Below are 20,954 nucleotides of genomic sequence, written 5' to 3'. Positions count from 1 at the left end.
AAAGTTTCCCCACACTCATACATGAGTGTAAGTTGGAATAACCTGTACCAATTCCTCCTATGGGCTCTAGCAAATCTCGTTTCTAGGAACTTATCCTTCGGAAATAATATGTCTGCAACATGTATGCACAAGAAATCTTGCTGAAGCGTTGTTGACAAGGGATATTTATAGTAGAAAAAAATACTAAATGTATAACAATAGGGATTTCTAAAAGAAATTGTATTTCATCCACACAGCCATTAAAAGTGATGCTGTATAATGGGTACAGAATTTCAGCTTGAGAAAACAGTTCTGGAGCTTGGGCGTGGTGGCTCACTCCTGTAATCCCAACGCTTTGGGAGGCCGAGGCAGGAGGATGGTTTGGACCCAGGAGTTCGAGACGAGCCTCGGCAACAGCAAGCCCATGTCTCTACAAAAAATTTAAAAATTAGTTGGGCGTGGTGGCACCCAGGTAGTAGTCCCAGGTACTGGGGAGGCCAAGGCAGGAGGATCACTTGAGCCCAGGAGTTTGAGGCAGTGAACTATGACGCAGCTGTACTCTATCTAGCCTGGGCAACAAAGCGAGAGCCTGTCTCAGTCCATCAATCAATGAAAAGGTCTGGAGATGGATGGGGGTGATACGGTTTGCAGAACAGTGTGAATGTACATAATACCGCTGGACTCAAAGACAGTTAAAATGGTAAATTTTATGTTATGTATATTTTACTACAATAAAAAAGTTATGGTGTAGGTCTATGTGTATTGACATGAAAGGACATTCATAATATATGGATAAGGAAGCAATCCCCTTTTTTAAATATGTATTTATAGGTATATATATATATACACACATATATATAAGTATTTTTACAGTGGTTATCTCCAAGAAATCGAATTTGGGGCAATTCCCCATTTTGCTTACATGTATTTCTTAATATGTAATAAACATGTATTACTCTCTCTATATATGTATATATGTACATGAACAGTCAGCCTAGTAGCAGTGTTAGACATGTATTATGACACGTTTTAGAGGGAGACTATTTAGGAGGATCATGAAACAAACGTATTAAACAATAATAACTTGGAAGGCAAAAGGAAAATGGGTGAGACATGAGAAACTTTCAATATGAGAACTTTGGAGGGAAAAATAATCAGGAGTTGACAATTGACTAGATATAGGAAATTAAGGAAAGAAATCAATAAAGGTAAGTGCAGTCAGTTCTGCTGTCACACATTTTAAAGATGCAAATTTGTTTCAATAGGATTGCTATATTAGGAAATAATTTGAGCATAACAGAACTCCCATTTGTCGATGTGTGATTTCATCCTGGAGAAACACCAGGGGAGCAAAGACAGCTGTAACAGCGGAGCCACACTGCACAGGAGTGCACAAAGCACGTGCACACACCCCTTGGCATCTATCAGATCTTTCGGTTTACCCTGTCACGAGCCATACCCATCCACACCTGGTGTTACAGGTCCTGTCAGACTCAGATAACCCGCCCACGCCACCTCACCATAACTCACAAGCTGCCACCCTTCCAGTGCCCACTTCCACAAGCAAGGTTCAGATCTCGTTAAAGGTCAAAGGCCATATTTATTATCATACTCATGCACTTCCTAACCACATGACGTGTAAAACTGTGCTGTCATTTTTATTAGGTTCGAATCTTTTTTTTAACTGATTATGTTTTTGAGTGTTATGTCTCTAACCCCATTTTTACCATAAACCCCATGGTTTTTATTTGTGTTTTTCCATAGCATGGTCATTCTTACCATGTTCTAGCAGAACTGACTGTACAAGGAGTTCACTGAGTTTCAGGTGGAAGAACAGTAGTACCATTCACAGAGCAGATAGAGCAGGGAGATGACATTTTGAGTTTGAAGTGGAGTGATAATCCAAGATAGTATCCACCAGGAACTGACATCTCTGGTGAGAGGACAGTAATAGAGGCGCAATGTGTAGGAATCATCTGCCTGAAAGGATAGACACTGTGACACTCTGGAAATGGATGACGTCTCCAAGAGAGAGAACATACAAAGAAAAGAAGAGAGCCAAGTCTTAGCTCTTGGAAACTTTGACTTCAGGACTAGAGGAAGTGTTAGTAGAAAACAAAGAAGCTGTGAAAGCCAACAAGGATAGGAGGAGCTGATTCCTGGTAAGCTGGCGTGAACCCATGAAAACCTTTCTCTCCCACCGAACACAACTGTAAAACCTAAACAGAATTCATGATACCGCTATTTAGAGTCTCTGAAAAGTGAGTATTTCCAGGCAGATCAAAGAACACCAGTTCTTACTGCCTCCCAAGAACTGGCCTAGCCTGAGCCAGGCAGAGAAGAGGTGGGAGCCAAGCCACAGGGACCCCTGACCCCCTGCAGCAGGAAGGGCTCAGCCAGTTGGGCAAAATAGGTGCGTGCCCACCAGGCTGGCTCCAGGATGCCCCCAGCACTTGCGCGCCTCAGCTGGCCCCAGGCTCTGAGCATGCCCAGCGCAGCAGATTTATGGTGTGCTCGCCCATTTCAGACCAATCCAGATTTGCCACCTGTGGAAAAGAATCAAGGGCAGCACTGGGAGCTGTCATTGGCATATCCCAACAGGAATGGCTCAGTGGGAACAGCCTGTCTCCATCCCAACAGAATTTCAGGGTTCTTTTTATTTTTCTTGGAAAGCAATTTATTTGTTTCTGGATCACAAAATACTGGGGAAGGAGCAGGGCGATGCCTGTAACCCCTAGTTGCACATCTTCCTAGTCTGTGCCTCTATATGTACTTTGTACAATGCCAAGCTTATACTGTCCCCTTAAGTGTCTTCTCACATTCTAGCAGCTGCGGAGTATAGTATATGAGCAGGGAGGAAGTTAAACCAGATGTCCCGTTCACAAGACAGGGCTCCCCTCCAATTATTGAAACTTAAGTAATGGGTGGTTCCAGCAATTTCCTAAAACTCTCATGAACAAGTAGGTTGATAAATTATGTCTGTATAAGTCCTAGAGTGATTTAACCTTACAGATGTTCAGTGTCTGAGGCCCTTTCTTTGTCCCCAGCTTTCTACGTCCCAGGTTGCCTGTGGTACCTGGACTGTTGCCCCTGGGTCCTCCACATCCCAGGGTGGCGATGGAGGAAGCGCAGGCCAGGCCAAGCATGAGAAATAAAGTCTTTACTGGGCTCAGACCAGGAGTCCATGGGTCTTGACGACCTCTGTGTATTTGTCAGTTTTATTCTCCACGTTCTTTTCGGACTGTTTCCGTAGCCTCATGAGCTTCTTTGTCTTCCGGTACCGGATGTCAGCCTTCTCCTTCTTCTTCTCCTCCAGGGTGGCTGCCACTGCCTGGTGCTTCCAGCCAACCTCGTGAGCCAGGCGCCCCAGGTAGGCAAACTTTCTTGTAGGCTTCAGATGCACAACCTTGAGGGCAGCAGGAACCACCATCCGCTTTTTCTTGTCATAGGGCGGTGGGATCCCATCAGCCACCTTGAGGCAGTCCAGGGCAGCCTGGCCTCGCTTAGTCTCGTGGAGCAGAATGCCTCGCACAGTGCGCCAGAAAATGTGGCTGGGGGCCCAGAAATGGTAGGGGCTACGGGAACGGTTGGTGTTCATCCACCCGCGGAGGAAGGCCAAGTACTGTAGCTTGTTTCTGTAGAAATTGCCAGAAATATTGATACCCTCACAGTGCACAACCACCACCTTCCGGCCCAGCAGTACCTGTCTGGCCACGATGGCCGCCAAGCAGCCCAGGAGATGGCCTCGGCCATCAAGCCCCAGGACGTGCCCCTCCGCCATCTTCGGCAGCCACCTGGGAAAAGCCTTCAGGGTTCTAAGAAAGGGTCGCATAGTTCTGTAATGCCATCTCCCACCCCAAAGAACGAGGGTTTGCAACCACAGTTAATCCAGACCCCAGTTTAAAAGAGTTTGAAGGAGCAACACTATGCTATGCATCTTTGAAACTCAGAAATGCCCCACATGCTGGTGATAACAATTCTTGTAGTATCAACAGTGACTCAGAAGGCCAAGTGTCTTGCTCTGAGCTCTCTGGGATGGGTAGAAATGACAGAGGAAAAGTGATCTTGCTGTCAATAACTGCATCAGGCAGCCTTCTTATTGCAAAAAGGACAGAAATGTAATCGACATTTGGGGAGGGGAAAGACACGGGCCTGATGCTGGAGAATGACGTGTTCAGCCCTGGGGACCACGTGGGCCATCCCATGCTGCACCCTCAGCCTGTCGTGAGCATTCATGTGTGGGGATTGGGCTGCAAAAATGGTCAAGATTCTGCTTATGTAGCAAGAGACAAACATACAAGAATTTTGAAATGTCATGTGTATCAATGTGACACATCAGCAAAAGCCATTGCCACAAGTCTCCACAAAAACTGTTCCACGATTATGGCCGAAGGGAAGAATGCCAAAGCCCTGGCCTGCAGTTCGTGACAGGAAAGGACTGTGAGAATCTGATGTTTCTTTGCAAGATTTTTCTAACACCAAAGACTGAGCTGGTCCAGAAGTTCCATGTGCAGTACTTGGGCATGTTGCTGGTAGACAAACCAGTCAGAATGGACACCCTAAACAGTGCCATGGCAAGTCTTACAGCCTCGTCCAACAAGGAGGATTGGCCACCAGTGAGCACGACGCGGCCAATGCTACTGTGACTCTCATCAGTGAAAAGGAGAAAGAGGAAAGCTTAGCGGAGCGTCGTGTGTGATTCCTATCCTATATCGGTGTTGGGAGGGATGTGGATACTTCTGCTTTCATCATGGACACTGTGAACCCGTGCTTCAAATGCCACGTTTTCTGGAGTGAGCCCAATGCTGGTAACATTTCCAAGGTCCAGGCCTCTTGCAGGTTAAGAGAACAGAGGCGCTCGGTGGCCAGGCTGCTTTCACTGAAAGTTCTACCACCTCCTCCACCAGCAGACTCAGTGACCAGAAGAGTTGCAACCCACGTAAAATGACGGGTCTTATCCCTCATTGACACTTTGAAACAGAAACACTCTGTCACAGAAACACCATAGCTGTGTATGGTAAAGGACTCTGTAATATTTACCTGAAGATTGAATGGCTACACTGAAGAAAATGAACTGGTATCTGGCCTTCCATTCAGTTGCTAATGCTTTGTTTTAAAAGAATTTATCCTTAATCAACTAGTGTTAGACAAGTATGTTCTCTCATCTTGTCACCATCATGTGATATGAAAAGAAGCATGAATAATTTTGTTGTTGTTGCTGTAAGTGCCATCACAAGCAGTGGAAGATCTTTTTCTTGTTGTAAATACTGTGAACATCACTTAACTTCACACGGAGAGAGAAGAATGTGGTCACGCCCTTCTCAGTGAACTAATGCTGCATCCTTGGAGTGAATAGTGCCTGAGTTAGTGTCACTGTCTTCTTGACTGCATCTGTCACAAGCAACTTTTAAGTCCTACAGCAGTTTGCCCTGTTTTTGACACTGGAGTAGACACTGCATAGCAGATACCATTGAGTTGCCATAAAAAGAGGATAAGGTTTCGTTTTAGTTGTTGAAAAAACTGAACCTGTTGGCTGACAAAGTTGGCTGTTGGCATCAGTATAGAAACCAATTGGCAGCTTTCCTTGACAAGCTGTTTGTCACATGGACACCATTTCATGTTTACTGATGTTTGTAGAATGTTGGAAAAAAGTGAAACTTTAAAACTGATGAAAAACTAAATTTTTAATTCTTTTATTTCAGCGTATTACAGGGGTACAAACGTTTAGGTTATATATATTGCCCTTGCCCCACCCGAGTCAGAGCTTCAAGCGTGTCCATCCGCCAGACGGTGCGCGCCGCACCCATTAGGTGTGAATACACCCGTCCCCTCCTCCCCCTCCCATCTGCCCGACACCCGATGAATATTATTACTATATGTGCACTTAAGTGTTGATCAGTTAATACCAACTTGATGGTGAGAAAAACTAAATTTGAGGTATTCGAAGCCCCCAACAAAAAATAAAAAGAACAACAGAATTTGCAGCACCACTGAACGGGCCATGATGTTACCTTTTTTCCCTCTGGCTTCCTCAACCTGAACTCAACACAGCTCAAAACTGGGAAGTGAGCACCATTGGCATACAGAGAGCAACTGAGGAGAAACCCTCTGCTTCTAACTCATAGGACAGAAAAGGGAACTCCCAACACTCAGAGCGAGTGCAGAAAATACCCTGACTTTTTCTCACTCTCATTTTCTTCATTCCCTTGTACCCCAGCTGCCAGTCAAGCCTGCGGCAGGAACGATGGCAGCAACAAAAAGCTACAGGAACCAAAACTCTACGGGACAGAAATCTTCCTTTCTGTTCAGCAGAGCTGCAACTCCAAGAGGGCAGAGACAAGCTCTGCTTTGTTTTTTTTTTCTTCTGTTTTCCCATTGCTGTGACACAATGTGGAAATGGGGAGCCCCAGGGAACCTAAAAGTACCAGGAAGATAGTGGAAAGTGTGGCGGGGGGCAGGCAAGCAACCTCATAAAGCTATTTATGAATTCTTGGGCTCACCGCTGACCTGCATTAAAGACATTAAAGTAGGTATTATAAAAATGCTCAAATAAGCAATCACAAACACTCCTGAAACAAAAGTTAAATAGAAAGTATCAGTAAAAAAAATAGGACAAATTAAGGAGAACCAAATAAACATTTAGAACAGAAAAATACAATAATCAAAATTTTAAAACTCGCTGGATAGATCCAATAGCAGAAATGACAGAGGAGTCAGTGAATGTGAAGACAGATTAATAGACGTCATCCAATCTGACCAACAGAGAAAGAAATGAGCAGAACCCCAGGCACCTGTGGGATATAACAAAAAATCTAACATTTGTGTCATGAGAGTCCCAGAGGACACAAGAAAGTGCGTGCTAAAAAAATCGTTGGTAAATTACACTATTGCAAAAAATAATTTGAAGAAGTAATAGCTGAAAACTTCCCATTTGGCAAAACAACACAAACTGACAGATTCAAAAAACTGTGCAAACCTGAAACAGAATAAATTCAAAAACATCCATGCCCAGACACTTCAAAATCAAATTGCTGAAAACTAAAGACGAAGAAAAAATTTTGAAAGGTCCAAAGAGAAATGGCACATAACCTATAGGTGAACAACAACAGTGAATTTCTCCTCTGAAATCATGAAGCCCAGAGGAAGTGACATATTCTTCAAGTGCTGAAAGAAAAGAATTGTAAACCCAGAATTCTACATCCAGTGAAAACGTGCTTCGGAAATAAAGTTGAAATAAAGACATTCTCAGATGAAGGAAAACTAAGAGAATCTGTAGCCAGCAGATCTACTCTAAAAGAATTGCTTTAAAAAAGTTCTTTGGAGAGAAGGGAAATGATAACAGAAACTCAGAACATCAGGAATGAAAGAATAACAACAGAAATCACAAATATCTAGGTAAATACAAAACGCTATCCTTCTTGAGTTCTTTACAACATGTTTGGTGGTTAGATACAAAAAGTATTATAAAACTGCCTGATGGGGTTTTCAGTGTAAGAAATGGTGAAGAGGCCGGGCGCGATGGTTCACGCATGTAATCCCAGCACTCTGGGAAGTCGAGGCGGGAGGATTGCTTGAGGTCAGGAATTCAAGACCAACCTGAGCAAGAGTGAGACCCTGTCTCTACAAAAAATAGAAAACTTAGCCAGGCGTGGTGGCGCTCGCCTGTAGTCCCAGCTACTCAGAAGGCTGAGGCAAGAGAATTGCTTGAGCCCAGGAGTTTGAGGTTTCAGTGAGCTATGATGACACCACTGCACTCTAGCCCAGACAACAGAGTGAGACCCCATCTGAAGAAAAGAAAAGAAGGAAATGGTGAAGGTTAAGGAGACTTATATGGTGGCAAGATTTCTATATGCCAATTAAAGTGACAAAATATTAATTCTAAATAGACTGTGAAAAATTGAATATGTATTTTGTAATCACTGGAGTAACCATTAAAAACCAAACCAAAAATAAATAACAGAAGATAATAGGAAAATCTCCAAACACCTAGAAATTAAACAATACACTTCTAAATGATCCATGGGTCAGTACGGCTATCTGAAGGACAATTAGAAAATACGTTGAACTGAATGAAAATAGAAATACAAACTATTAAAATTTCTAAGCAGCTAAAGCAGTTCTTAAGAGAGAAATTTATAGCATTAAAATGCTTATATTAGAAAAGAAAAAAAGGTCTTGAATCAATCATCTAAGCTTCTTAGAAAATTAGAGAAGAGCAAAGTAAACCAAACCAAATAGAAGGAAAGAAATAGAATATGATAAAATTCAATGAAATTATATTTTTTTCTATTAGATTTCATTAAAAAAAAATGGTTGAGACCCACTGACTTAATGTAATTGCTCATTAATGAGTTACCACTCAATTTGAAAACATTGATTTTTACAACATGACTTCCAGAAGGAAATATTCTGGACTCCCTTCCTAATTTGTAAGTAAAAATTTGAGGTACAATTATAAAATTGAGTTTAAGGCCTCATTAGAGAATATAACAAGTCAAATTTGTCTTCCTTTATGAACCTTTCCTAATTCCATCATGTAGATAATCCCTTCTTCTGTGTTTCGAAGTGATATATCTTCAAATAGCCAATATAGCATTTTTCAGGGTACTGAAGGGAGTGGCATTCTGTTGGTCTCTCTCAAAATTAAGGTCCCTGAGGATAGGGATGATGGTGTCTTACTCTTTTTTCTAGCTCTAACTTTTCTTTACGTGGGTAGTATTGATTGATATTACCATATTGCAATTTAAAAATTTTATTCATTAATAAAATAAACTCATTACATGTTAACAAAAATCTTTTATGAAAATTACATTTTCAAAAAATAGAAAAATGGCATTTACATTTTTGCAAATCTCTTTACTCTGACTTAATAGAAGATATCTAGATTATTGTATCTACTTGTACATTCAACCTGTTGCAATATGATATTTTGATTAAAGTAAATGAACAAAATCTAGACTCACACTATCTAGATAGCTTGAAAGGGAGTATTAATATTTTAACAGCCTTTTCAAAAAAATTGTGGATACTCTTCTTTGATACTACATCAAAATTTGACAAGTGGTAGTTTCTCAAAGGTTAGTTGCAATGTGGAATCTTCAATCTTATCAATGAACTTTTTGTACTCTGTTACATCTTGTACTTTGAATGGTTCATTTATCCATGTGTATCTTAACATTGTGGATTGGTCATTTGGGAAATATTGGCTCACTGAGCTATTCAGACATCCCAATCATTGACACATTTTATTGTCCAATATCCAAAAGTGGCATTTGTTAATATCACCACTGATTTCATTAAAAAGGTTTGTAGGTATTGGGAAGCTGTCAAGTTCACTGTGGTAAATTAAAATTTTCACTTGAAAGCTCAAATTTTATCATTGGCAACAGTTATTTTCCTTGAAGTGACAAGCTCATTTCATTCATTTTTGGGAGACTATATGCCAGCCATCGGTATGAATAACCACAATTTCTCAGTTGTTTGTTCAGGTAAAATGGTGTTCCAGGAAAATGCAGCCTGTTTGGCCCACAGCTTACATAATTCCACAAATGCTTTTCCTTAAGACAATTATAAAGCTTTATGTGTATTTCCATTCAGTCATATTAAAATATTGAAAAGACACATTGGGTGTTGTCAATAAAATATATGACTGATTCATCAGGGACATTCTTAAGCAAATGCACAGCAGTGAAGAATACAATGACTAAGTACCACTGCCTTGGTTTGTGCTATGGCACAAACCGTTTTAGCCACCGTTGTTTTTGCACCAACAGTGCCAACACCACCACAGTGATAGTGATAGGCAAACAGTTTCGAATGAGCAGAGCCCCCCACAGCTCACACTGTGAGAATGTCGGTCCGATGAGTGGAGTGGCTGCCAGGCCTGTGCATCCAGCTGCCCACTGGGAGACGGCCCTTGGGAGCAGAGCCTAAGATCACTCCGCGCTTAAACATGGGGCCTCCCCACCTGATTCAGGGCTCGCTAAGCAACCTTTTGGTTAATGAATTGCCACGTGGTTAAACTTCAGGCAGAAAATGCCAAGGGGCTAGGCTGACGCAACTCTTTGGTCTGCTTCATAGTGACACTTCTGAGTACATATTAAAAATTACCATTATGCTTTCTGTTACACAGTCTCTGTAAGCTTTGTTGAGTCAGCAGCCCTGAATCCAGTCAATTCTGGGACACTGACACTAGTTTCTGAGAGTAGCTATCTTGTGAGAACTTCTCTATATGGTTTTGTTTCTTAGGACACCTTTGAAATGCTCTACATGAAGATGACACTCTATGGCAATTTCAAATATAAAATGAGATTTGAGGGATCTAAAAACAACAAAAACTAGTATGTAAAATGTTAAAAATAATATTTCCCAAATACAGTTTCTCTAGAAAGGATTAAAATATTATTTCCTAAGTTTATCTTGAGAAAAGATAACTATTCAATATTCTTATAGTTTGGTGCTTTAAACATTGAACAAAAATATTGATAAAGTGAGATTTAAGTGCAGGTACAGCAAACTAGTTTGCTCAACACTCCCAACTCCTTTCTGGCATGTCTTCCTGAATCATTTATAGCTGGAAATAGCTTATAAGTATAAACTACATTTCCCAGATTCCTTTGCAGTGAAGAGTTTAACATGTCATATAGGTTCCTTCCAAACAGATGCACTAATTTGCCTTTAGTTTGGAACCGCACTACCAGGGAAGGGAGGCAGGTGTGCTTGCAGGAGCGTGGCAGAGGTGGCGCAGTCCTGGAGCTGGCAGCCAGGGTGTGGCTTCCTCATATTCCTCATTCTGCAGTTTCCCGATTCTGGCACAGGCAGCAACAACTTGATGGCCCACTTCTGTAGTGTGGTTTTGGGCTGCACTTCTAAAAGATCAGGCAATTATTCTGTGAAGCTAGCTATACACCTGAATAAACCCGTTGGCTTATCCCTTGAGTGGATTTTGTTGCTTATAGTCAAGAACTGACCAATTCACATTTTAACATTTCCTCTAACATAATCATGTTTCTGGTTTCTAAAGTTTTATAGCAATATTTTCTTCCTCAATTGTTTTTCTAAGCTGAGACAATGTCCCTGTGTATATAGTTAAATGCTATTAAAACAAATCAAACTACTGTGGCGTTGTTTTTAGATACATCTATAATTTTATTATAAAACCATTCTTTTGGCATTAGTTGGTTACAGTGATAGCAAGAGGCTGTGAGTGTGGCATAGCAGTTCTGATGTAACAGCTGTACTCCCTGCTTACTGAACCAACCCTTCAGTTACCTCCTCTCCGTGACATGTGAGCTGCAGTCATTACTGCTGCAAATCCTGATGCAGATACCACTCAGGGAGGGGTTGATGCTAAGGGATTAGAGTAAATGTTGATAAGACTACAAAAGCTCCTTTATGGGAATTTTCTTTCCCCTCCCTTCCAATTACTTTGCTTTAAAAGAATCAGATTACTTAGAGCTAGTCTCAACAGCAGCGGCACCCAAGGAGCATCCCACTTAGTTCTTGTTAAAAGCAATACCTGTACAATGTGTGTTTTACACCACAGGCAAAGAGAACGGACCACTCTAGTTTTAAGCTCCTGTATTAAAGTCCCTTAAAAAAATAAAAGCATTCCATCAAGTTCTTCTGGATGGTATTATTGCTGTATATTTGTTGGTGGGTCACTTTCTGTGCTGTGTTTGCTCTGAAGGGATCTTCCAACATATCTCCAATATTCCTTCCTTATAGTGTCCTTTTCTTTAGCTAAGATTTCACATAGCTGAAAATGAAAGATAGAAATTTATTAAAGCAAATGTTTAATTCAATCTCAAGGGCAAATGCCTTTGAGCCAATATAACGTAACTCTGGTCTGTTCAAAGGAGACATACAGCTGGAGTTACATACTATGTCCACGAGTGATGTCAATGCTGCCTAAACAGAAGTAGCCCTGCACCGAATGCTGAGCAAACATGTTGAAAAGGGGCATGAATATTTGTGGGACTGGGCAGACCCAATTCTGAGACACCAAAAAGGAAAGCAGAGTCCCACCAGCTTACCTCTAGTGCTTTATTAAGAATGTCTTCCTTGTTGTCACATTGGTTTTCTAGCATGTCTTCATAGATATCCACAAGAAAGGCAATTAGGTAGGGGGAACTGTGACTTGGTTGTAAATCAAGTAATTGATTTAATAGATTAGGATATTTGGAAAGACCTCGATCCTGCAAAATCCTTAAAAGAAAAAAAAACCAACTCAATTTTGAAAAGGAAGAATAAAAACAGTATAAAGATCAACAGAAAACCCCTGAAACATAAGAAAGAAAAAGAGACTTATTTTGAATGATGAGGCTGATACTAAATGAAACTTTTCAATTATGTGAATCTTATCATAGATAATTAAGAGATGAGTAAAATTAGTTTAAAAAATGAAGTTTGTAAGTGATCATTTAGAATTTAAACTGTGCAATGCAGAAAATAAATCACCTTCTTAAAATTAAAAAGGAAAAAGACAGGTTCACGTTTCTCCCTGAGATGGCTCCTTACGCCGTTAGTGCTCCAGACATTACAGGGCTCGCCCTGACACAGCTCCAGATATGACTGGGCTCCACGCTCTGCGTTCTTTGGGCCTAGTTTCGTTGGAGACCTCTATGTTTAACAAGGAGCTGGGTTATGTCGGTGGCCAATAAGTGAAACCTTTTCTATTTAAGGAGTAAGACTTGTTAATCAGAGATCTCTAGAAATGAAAACAGAAAGGTCGGCTATCCATCTGTGCAATTTGCTTATAAATAGTCTACTGTGCTTTACTGTGTTCCTGAGCTAAGCAGAACATGGGTGTGTGTATTTCATTCTTTGACATAAAGACTACATGATTCGGCCGGGCGCGGTGGCTCACGCCTGTAATCCTAGCACTCTGGGAGGCCGAGGCCGGCGGATTGTTTGCGCTCAGGAGTTCGAGATCAGCCTGAGCAAGAGCGAGACCCCGTCTCTACTAAAAATAGAAAGAAATTATTTGGACAACTAAAAATATATAGAAAAAATTAGCCGGGCATGGTGGCGCATGCCTGTAGTCCCAGCTACTCGGGAGGCTGAGGCAGGAGGATCGCTTGAGCCCAGGAGTTTGAGGTTGCTGTGAGCTAGGCTGATGCTAGCACTCACTCTAGCCAGGGCAACAGAGTGAGACTCTGTCTCAAAAAAAAAAAAAAAAGACTACATGATTCATAAATAAAATTAAAACTGCATCACTGTTTACTCATGGATTGTTCTAAAAACAACTGTTCTTGGGAGTTACCATAAGACTGTTATACTTCTGCTCTTAGATCCAAAAAAATGAAAAATTATTTAGAATCCCTTTGAGATCTGAATATAGAATACATTCCATGGTGTATCATATTAGTAGCTTATTTGTTTTTTATATAAAAAAACAAAAACCACCTCTTACCCTTTCAAATAGTTCCATGCACTTTCATTATGTGGTACTAGTTTGATCATTTCTAGGGTATACCTGCAAGAAAAAATTTTTTAAAAAGCAGCACAATGATTATATAGAGTTTTACCAAGATCGTGGCACAGTTTGGCCACATGCTTTCACTTGTGTGAGTCTTCACATAAATGTCTGTCCGTGGACTGTGGTACCTCGTAGGTCATATCTAAATTGGAGAGTCGCTGCAGTCTGCATCTGTCAGTTCTCATTTACACAGTTCCCCACCCTGTATATTTGTATCCAGTTCTAGGGAGTGACAACTAATCTAGAGGCTTCAACAGGAAAAGAAGTTAATATGGAATGTTTCCTTTAATATTATAATATGGAAGACTTTCCTTTTGAAGGAAATGTCAGCTAAAACAAGGAGACTTTCATTGGTAAAGCAACCTTGGGAAAAAAGTTAAAGATTTACTTATGCCTAAAAAAAATCCTTAGTCATAGAAAAAGGAGAATTAACATAACCTTAGAGGCTAGGCACGGTGGTTCCCACCTGTGATCCCAGCACTCTTGGAAAGCCAAGGTGGGAGGATCACTTGAGGTCAGGAGTTTGAGACCAGCCAGAGCAAGAGCAAGACCCCCATCTCTACTAAAAGTAGAAAAAATTAGCTGGGCAACTAAAAATAGAAAAAAATTAGCCGGGCATGGTGGCACAGGCCTGTAGTCCCAGCTACTTGGGAAGCTGAGGCAGGAGGATCACTTCAGCCCAGGAGTTTGAGGTTGCTCTGAGCTAGGCTGGATGCCACGGCACTCTAGCTGGGGTGACAGAGTGAGACTCTGTCTCAAAAAAACAAACAAACAGAAAAATAAGCTTAGGAGCCATGATAAAAAAATAGCATGGAAATTATATAGACAAATAATAAAAATTAAAAACCAACACAAGTATGTATTTCTTATATTCCAAAATGAGATTACTAATAAAATACGATGCTATTCCCAGTTAAAATGGCCACTCCATACCTTTCTTTTCCCCTTAAGCAGATTATTAAATATAATTCAGACCACGAATTCCAAAGACGTTACAGAACTCTGCGTCACCATATACTTGCTCAGATGATTAAATCGCTAACTAAAGCTTAGCAGTCTTGGTTCTGTTACAGTGTTGTTACTATGGGATTTTTCTTCCAGGAAGCAATAATAAACTCATTTAACATTATAAAAAGATTTGTCCAACTACTTTTATATAACCTAATGTTTTCATTATTTGTAAAACCACGTCCCTGCAGGTCTTAGCTGGTCCTTGTTTAAGATTCCTAATTTCATTTTGGCAATACCAAAATTTCTATTTACATACACGTGCACTAAAGCTGTGGTCCCCAACCCATGGGCTGCGGAACCGTATCCCTCTGTGGCCTGTTAGGAACCAGGCCACACAGGAGGTAAGCGGCCAGTGAGCCAGGGAAGCTTCATCTGTATTTACAGCCGCTGCCCATCACTCACATCACCACGTAAGCTCCGCCTCCTGTCAGATCAGCAGGATCGAGAACCCTACTGCAGACTGTGTGTGCAGGGATCTAGGTTGTGGCTCCTTCTGAGAATCTAACGCTGCAGTGAGCGATGATGACGACACTGCACTCCAGCCTGGGCAACAAAGTAAGACTCTGTCTTAAAAAAAAAGTGCTAAGCGATGAAATCTGAATTTTCTCTATCTAAGTCCCACTACTTAGATTGGATTAAGAATAAAAAAATCAAGCCTGACCAAGAGCGAGACCCCATCTCTACAAAAAATAGAAAAATTAGCCAGGCGTGATAGCCTACACCTGTGGTCCCAGCTACTCGAGTGGCTGAGGCAGAAGAATCACTTGAGCCCAGGAGTGGGAGGCTGCAGTGAGCTATGACAATGCCACTGCACTCTACCCTGGGCGACAGAGACCCTATCAAAAAAAAAAAAAAAACAAAACCAATAAATACAATCAATCAGTAAGTCCACCGTTAATCTTTACACCGATACTATTTAATAGGACTTGCAGTGACGATGGAAATGTTTAAAGAACATGCATGTCCAAGATGGTAATCGCTAGCCACATATGGGTACTGAACACCTGAGAAGCGACCAGTACAACTGAAAAACTGTATTTTTAATTTTATATAATTTTAATTGATTGAGCTTTAAATAGACATGTGGCTAGTGGCTAATGACTACCATTGTGAACAGTACAGGCATACCTTGCAGATATCGTGGGTTCAGTTCCAGACCACCTCAATAAAGCAAATATCAAAATGAAGTGAGTCACATGAATTTTCTGTGAATTTTTTTCATAAAAGTTACGTTTACACTACACTGTAGTCTATTGAGTGTGCAATAGCATTATGTCTAAAAACATAATGTACATACCTTAATTAAAAAATACTTTATTGCTAAAAAATGCTAACAATCATCTGAGCCTTCAGCCAGTCACAATCTTTTTGCTGGTGGAGGGTCTGGCCTCGATGCTGACGGCTGCTGACGGATCACGGTGGTGGCTGCTGAAGGCTGGGGTGGCTGTGCCAATTTCCTAAAATAAGACAACAAGGAAGTCGCCACATTGACTGACTCTTCCTTTCACAAAAGATTCTCTGTAGCATGTGATGCTGTTTGACAGCATTTTCCCACGGTAGAACTTCTTTCAAAATTAGAGTCCATCCTCTCAAACCCTGCCACTGCTTTATCAACTAAACATCTGGAATATTCTAAATCCTTTGCTGTCATCTTAACAGTGTTCACAGCGTCTTCACCAGCAGTCGATTGCGTCTCCAGAAACCACTTGCTTTGTTCATCCTTAAGAAGCAACTCTTCATCCATTCAAATTTTATTGTGAAACCGCAGCAATTCAGGCGCGTCTTCAGGCTCCACTTCTACTTCTAGTTCCCTTGCTATTCCCACCACATCTGCAGTGACTTCCTCCGCTGAAGTCATGAACCCCTCAAAGTCATCCACAAGGGATGGAATCCACTTCTTCCAAACTGCTATTCATGTTAAGATTTTGACTTCCTCCCAGGAATCTTACTTGCATCGAGAATGGTGAATCCTTTCCAGGTTTTCAATTTACTTTGCCCAGAACCATCGGAAGAATCACTATGGCAGCTGTATGTAGCCTTAGGAAATGTGTTTCTTAAATAACAAGATTGAAATTACTATCTGAGCCAGGGTCTGTAAAATGGGTGTGTTAGAGGCATGAAAGTAACATTAATCTCCTGCACATCTCCATCAGAACTCTTGGGTGACCAGGTGCATTGTAATATTTTGAAAGGAATCTTTTTTTCTGAGGAGATCAGAACAGTGGGCTTAAAATAGTCAGTAAACTATGCTGTAAACAGACATGTTGTCATCCAGGCTTTGTTGTGCCATTAACGGAGCACAGGCAGAATAGATTTAGCATCATTCTTAAAGGCCCCAGGATTTTCAGAATGGCCAATAAGCACTGACTTCAACTTAGAAGTCTCCAGCTGCATTACCCCACAAGAAGAGTCAGCCTGTCCTCTGAAGCCAGGCATGGACTTTTCCTCTGTGCCTAGGAAAGTCCTAAATGACATTTTCTTCCAATAGAAGGCTTTTTCATTTACATTGAAAATCTTGTTAGGATGGCCACCTTCATCAATGACCTCAGCTAGATCTTCTGGATAACTTGCTGCAGCTTCTACATCAGCACTGGCAGCTTCACTTTGTACTTTCATGGTATGGAGACAGTTTCTTTCCTTAACCGTCATGAACCAACTTCTGCTAGCTTTAAATTTTTTTTCTGCAGATTCCTCACCTCTCAGCCTTCATGGAATTGCAGAGGGGTCAGGCTTTGGCTTAAGGGAGTGTTGTGGCTGGTTTGCTCTTCAATGCAGACCACTCAAACTTTCTCCATATAAGCACTAAGGCTGTTTTGCTTTCTTATCATTCGTATGTTCACTGGAGTAGCACTTTTAATTTCCTTCAAGAATTTTTCCTTTGCATTCACAACTTGGCTAACTTTGGTGCAAGAGGCCTAGCTTTCAGCCTATCCCAGCTTTGGCATGCCTTCCTCACTAGGTTTAACTGTTTCTAGCTTTTGATTTAAAGGGAGAGACAGCTGACTCTCTTTTTCACATGTACACTTAGAGGCCATTGCAGGGTTATTAATTGGCTTAACTTCCATATTGTTGTGTAATGTTTCAGGGAATAGGGAAGCCCGAGGAGAAGATGACGGAGGACACACACAACACTTATTGATTAGGTTCACCATCTTATACGCGGGCAGTTCATGGCACCCCAAAACAATTACAATAACATCAAAGATGACTGATCAAAGATTACCATATAGATATAATAATGAAAGCTTGAAATATTACAGGGATTACCAACATGTGACACAGACACAAAGTGAGCACATGCTGTTGGAAAAATGGCACTGACAGGCTTGCTCAATGCAGTTTCCACAAACCTTCAATTTGTAAAAAGTAGTATCTGCAAGGTGCAAAAATAAGATATGCCTGTATAGCTTTAGACAGAAGAGCACTAGAAAGAAAGCGTAAGGTGTGCTTGAGGGGTATGTCTGCTCTAGACATAAGCCTGGGACAGAAAGTTAATGTGGGACTTGGACTGAAGATTTCTTTTAAAAATTTAACTCACTAGAACCCTGTATAGAGCAGATCAAAGAGGAGCTAGCTGCCCTGATCCAGGCAGAAGTGAAGGTGAGGAGGATGGGAGGCAGACACGCCATGAAATCAGCTCCTCCCAGCAGTTGTTCAAACATGTCTGTAATTAAAATTATGACTGCCGTCTCTCAGGCTTTGAGAACAATAGCATGCTGAAGTTGTGAAACAGACACTGAGACAAAATGGACAAACAAGGTCAGAAAAAAGTGCTCCTAAAAACATTAGGAGCACTTTTTTATGGACACAACGTAAAAGTTCACACTAATTCAGAAATTTCTAGCTCTTGTAACAGCTTTTAGTACAGTGGTTCTCAGCTGTGGGTGACTTTTGCCCTGCAGGGGACATCTGGCAATGTCTGAAGAGATTTCTGCTCGAGGCCAGGAACGCTGCTGAACACCCCGCGGCACACAGGAGAGCCCCACAACAAAGCCTTACCTGGGCCAAACCCTACCCCAGGGCAACATGGCATCTGGGAACTACTGTCCGAAAGGCAACACAATTTAATGAGACAGTTTTAAAATAAAGCTCAGACACTATTAAATCTGACTTCTTTTCAATCTCCAGTAGCAACAATATTTCAAGACACTTAAGACACTATAAAGTAGAGGTGGACTATTATTTGAAAATTTATCATGATGTTTCATCTCAGTATTCTGTCCTAGTTTAGTTTCATGAAGGTGGGATCTTGATCTTTGCTGTACCCACAATGCCTGACACATGGTAGGCATGCACTATGTTTTTAATGAATGACCAAGTGAAGGAGATTACTAACTGGACTTCTCTCTCCAACACAGCACGATCATTGTAGCCAGTGGTGTTTGAAATGACGAAGTATCTTTGGTTCCAGACAGAGTTATTTCTCACATCCTCTTTGAGAAGCTGGTCTACATACTGCAGCTCATTATCCCAAAGTTTAAATTCCTAAAACAAAATTAAAAAAAAAAATTCTAATTAGAAATGTCCCATTATGCATAAACAATAAAAATAAATAAATAAAACTTCAGCAAAGCTAAGAAGGTAGAACCAAGGACTTAGGATTTATCACATTTTAGAGGGAAGTGATGGTCGCAGGTCAAGGAAATAGAGAGTGACACAAGCATGAAACTGAGGACAGAGCTTGGGAACACACACAGTGCAGGGAAAACTACATCAAAGAAAACTTAAAGGGGAAAAAGAGCCGAACTCACCAGTAAGAGAGTAACTATAGTGCAGAATATCAATTTGATGTGATTTGATATTAATACATAACATTAAGGGCAGCATTCAAAGTGTACATATATGATAAAAGTACAACAAAATCTATGTAGAGAAATATATACAACAGGATTTAGATAAAAATTCATACATTATAAAGCTGTTTTAATAAAAAAAATTATGGGGAGAACAGAACCATTAAAGACGATTTAAAAGAGAATAATCAAAACTTCCAAATGCAGCATAAGCTGGGGACATTAACTACAAAAAAGATAATGGAGATACATTTCTGATTTGATAATAGCAAAAAAGTAAAAACTTCCATGATAGTCCCTAAAAATAGTAAAAACAAATACGTTAAGGAAGACAGCATTTTTGTGAAGACCCCTGTGTGTTGGTGAGTAGTAGAGTTCAGTGGTGTCTGTGTGGGCCACTGGCTGGTGTCCTCACACCATTATCATGAGATCGTATCTCCAACACGCTAAGTAGAGAAAGAGAGAGTAAGCATTTACAGCTTTTTCAGTGTAACAATAATTCCATGTCTGCTGAATCTAATAATAAAAAATTGTGGCTAGTATTTTCTATAATCGTGTGTTTTTTGTTTGTTTGTTTGTTTTATCAGACTCAAGAAATTACAAAAATAACTGTGTATCCTTCCCTTACATTCCCCAAATGGCAGCTTCTTACTAACTAAAATGTAATCCCAAAACCAGGAAAATGACATTAGTACAATGTTGTTAATGGAACTGCTAACCTCGTCCAGATTTTTATTGTACTCGTTTGTGTATACGCGGTGGGGGAGCTGGAATATAGCACTCTGAAATTTTATCCCACGTATAGTGTACACTACAATCAAGATACAGAACTATCCCCTCGCCACACAGAGACGGTCTCATGCTACCACTTTATAATTGTACCCCCTTTCCCTAACCTGTGGCAACCACTGGTCTGCTCTCCATCTCTATAATCTTGAAATTTCAAGAATGGTATCTAAATGGAATCACACAGTATGAAAACCCGTAAGATTGCCCTTTTTCACTAAGTATAATGCCCTTGAGATCCATCCAAGTTGTTGCCTGTATCAATAGTTCACTCTTTTTTATTGCTGAGTAGTATTCCAAGTATGTGTTTATTTTATTTTCAAAGTAATTCATTTTTCATTATATTTTACATAAATGGGATACATCTAAAATACATCCAATCTGCGATGGACTGGGAACAAATAAGGATCCTTCGTGTCTTTACTTGAGAAGCTCTAGTATAAAGTGTCAATGCCAAATAACATACAGGCCTGATATTCTCAAATGTTTAATGTTTAAAACTAATGTTTAAAACTAAAATTCTGTCACATTTCAAATATGTGTGTCATAAATTTTTTTAAGAACTGTCTCATGTCCCATTTTAAGTAATCAAAGAATATACTGAATTCATTAAATTCTCACTGCAAATAACTGAAATATTAAAAATGGTTTCCCACATACAAATAGACTTAGACCAGGGTTTCTCGGCCTTGGCTACTGATGGTGTGGGCCAGATAATTCTTTGTGGTGAGGGCTGTCCTGGGCTTGTAGGATGTTTAGCAGCATCCCTGCCCTACTAGACAACAGTAGCACCATGCCCCTAGTGGGACAATTAAAAATACCTCCAGATATTGCCAAATGTCCCCTAAGGAGCACAATCACTGCTGCTTGAGAACTACTGAATTTAAGAATATATATGTGCCCCA

The 20,954-nt window shown here is 40.6% G+C and overlaps 1 protein-coding gene and 2 pseudogenes across 2 annotated transcripts in view; 1 reads left to right on the top strand and 2 right to left on the bottom strand.

Annotated features, from left to right (window-relative positions):
* Positions 1 to 2,419: 2,419 nt before the first annotated feature.
* Positions 2,420 to 4,987, top strand: LOC105819669 (annotated as a pseudogene).
* LOC105819682 lies at positions 3,149 to 3,775 on the bottom strand (annotated as a pseudogene). Its single transcript, XR_001137971.1, has one exon. The product of XR_001137971.1 is annotated as a 60S ribosomal protein L13a pseudogene (transcript).
* A 6,116-nt stretch (positions 4,988 to 11,103) lies between the features above and the next one.
* The window catches only part of FNTA (farnesyltransferase, CAAX box, alpha), a 26,462-nt gene continuing 16,611 nt past the window's right edge, over positions 11,104 to 20,954 (bottom strand). The window contains exons 5-8 of the mRNA XM_012655966.1: positions 18,807 to 18,955; positions 13,394 to 13,456; positions 12,015 to 12,186; positions 11,104 to 11,737 (exon numbers count right to left, since the gene is read on the bottom strand). Of these exons, the coding sequence (XP_012511420.1) occupies positions 11,615 to 11,737; positions 12,015 to 12,186; positions 13,394 to 13,456; positions 18,807 to 18,955 (507 nt within the window). The 3' untranslated portion in view covers positions 11,104 to 11,614. The remainder of the gene's footprint in view (positions 11,738 to 12,014; positions 12,187 to 13,393; positions 13,457 to 18,806; positions 18,956 to 20,954) is intronic.

Source organism: Propithecus coquereli, unplaced genomic scaffold, assembly GCF_000956105.1.
Source record: "Propithecus coquereli isolate 6110/MARCELLA unplaced genomic scaffold, Pcoq_1.0 Scaffold496, whole genome shotgun sequence".
Lineage (NCBI taxonomy): Eukaryota > Metazoa > Chordata > Mammalia > Primates > Indriidae > Propithecus > Propithecus coquereli.
The sequence above is the reverse complement of the archived record's forward strand: the minus strand, read 5'-3'. Positions and strand labels throughout refer to the sequence as shown.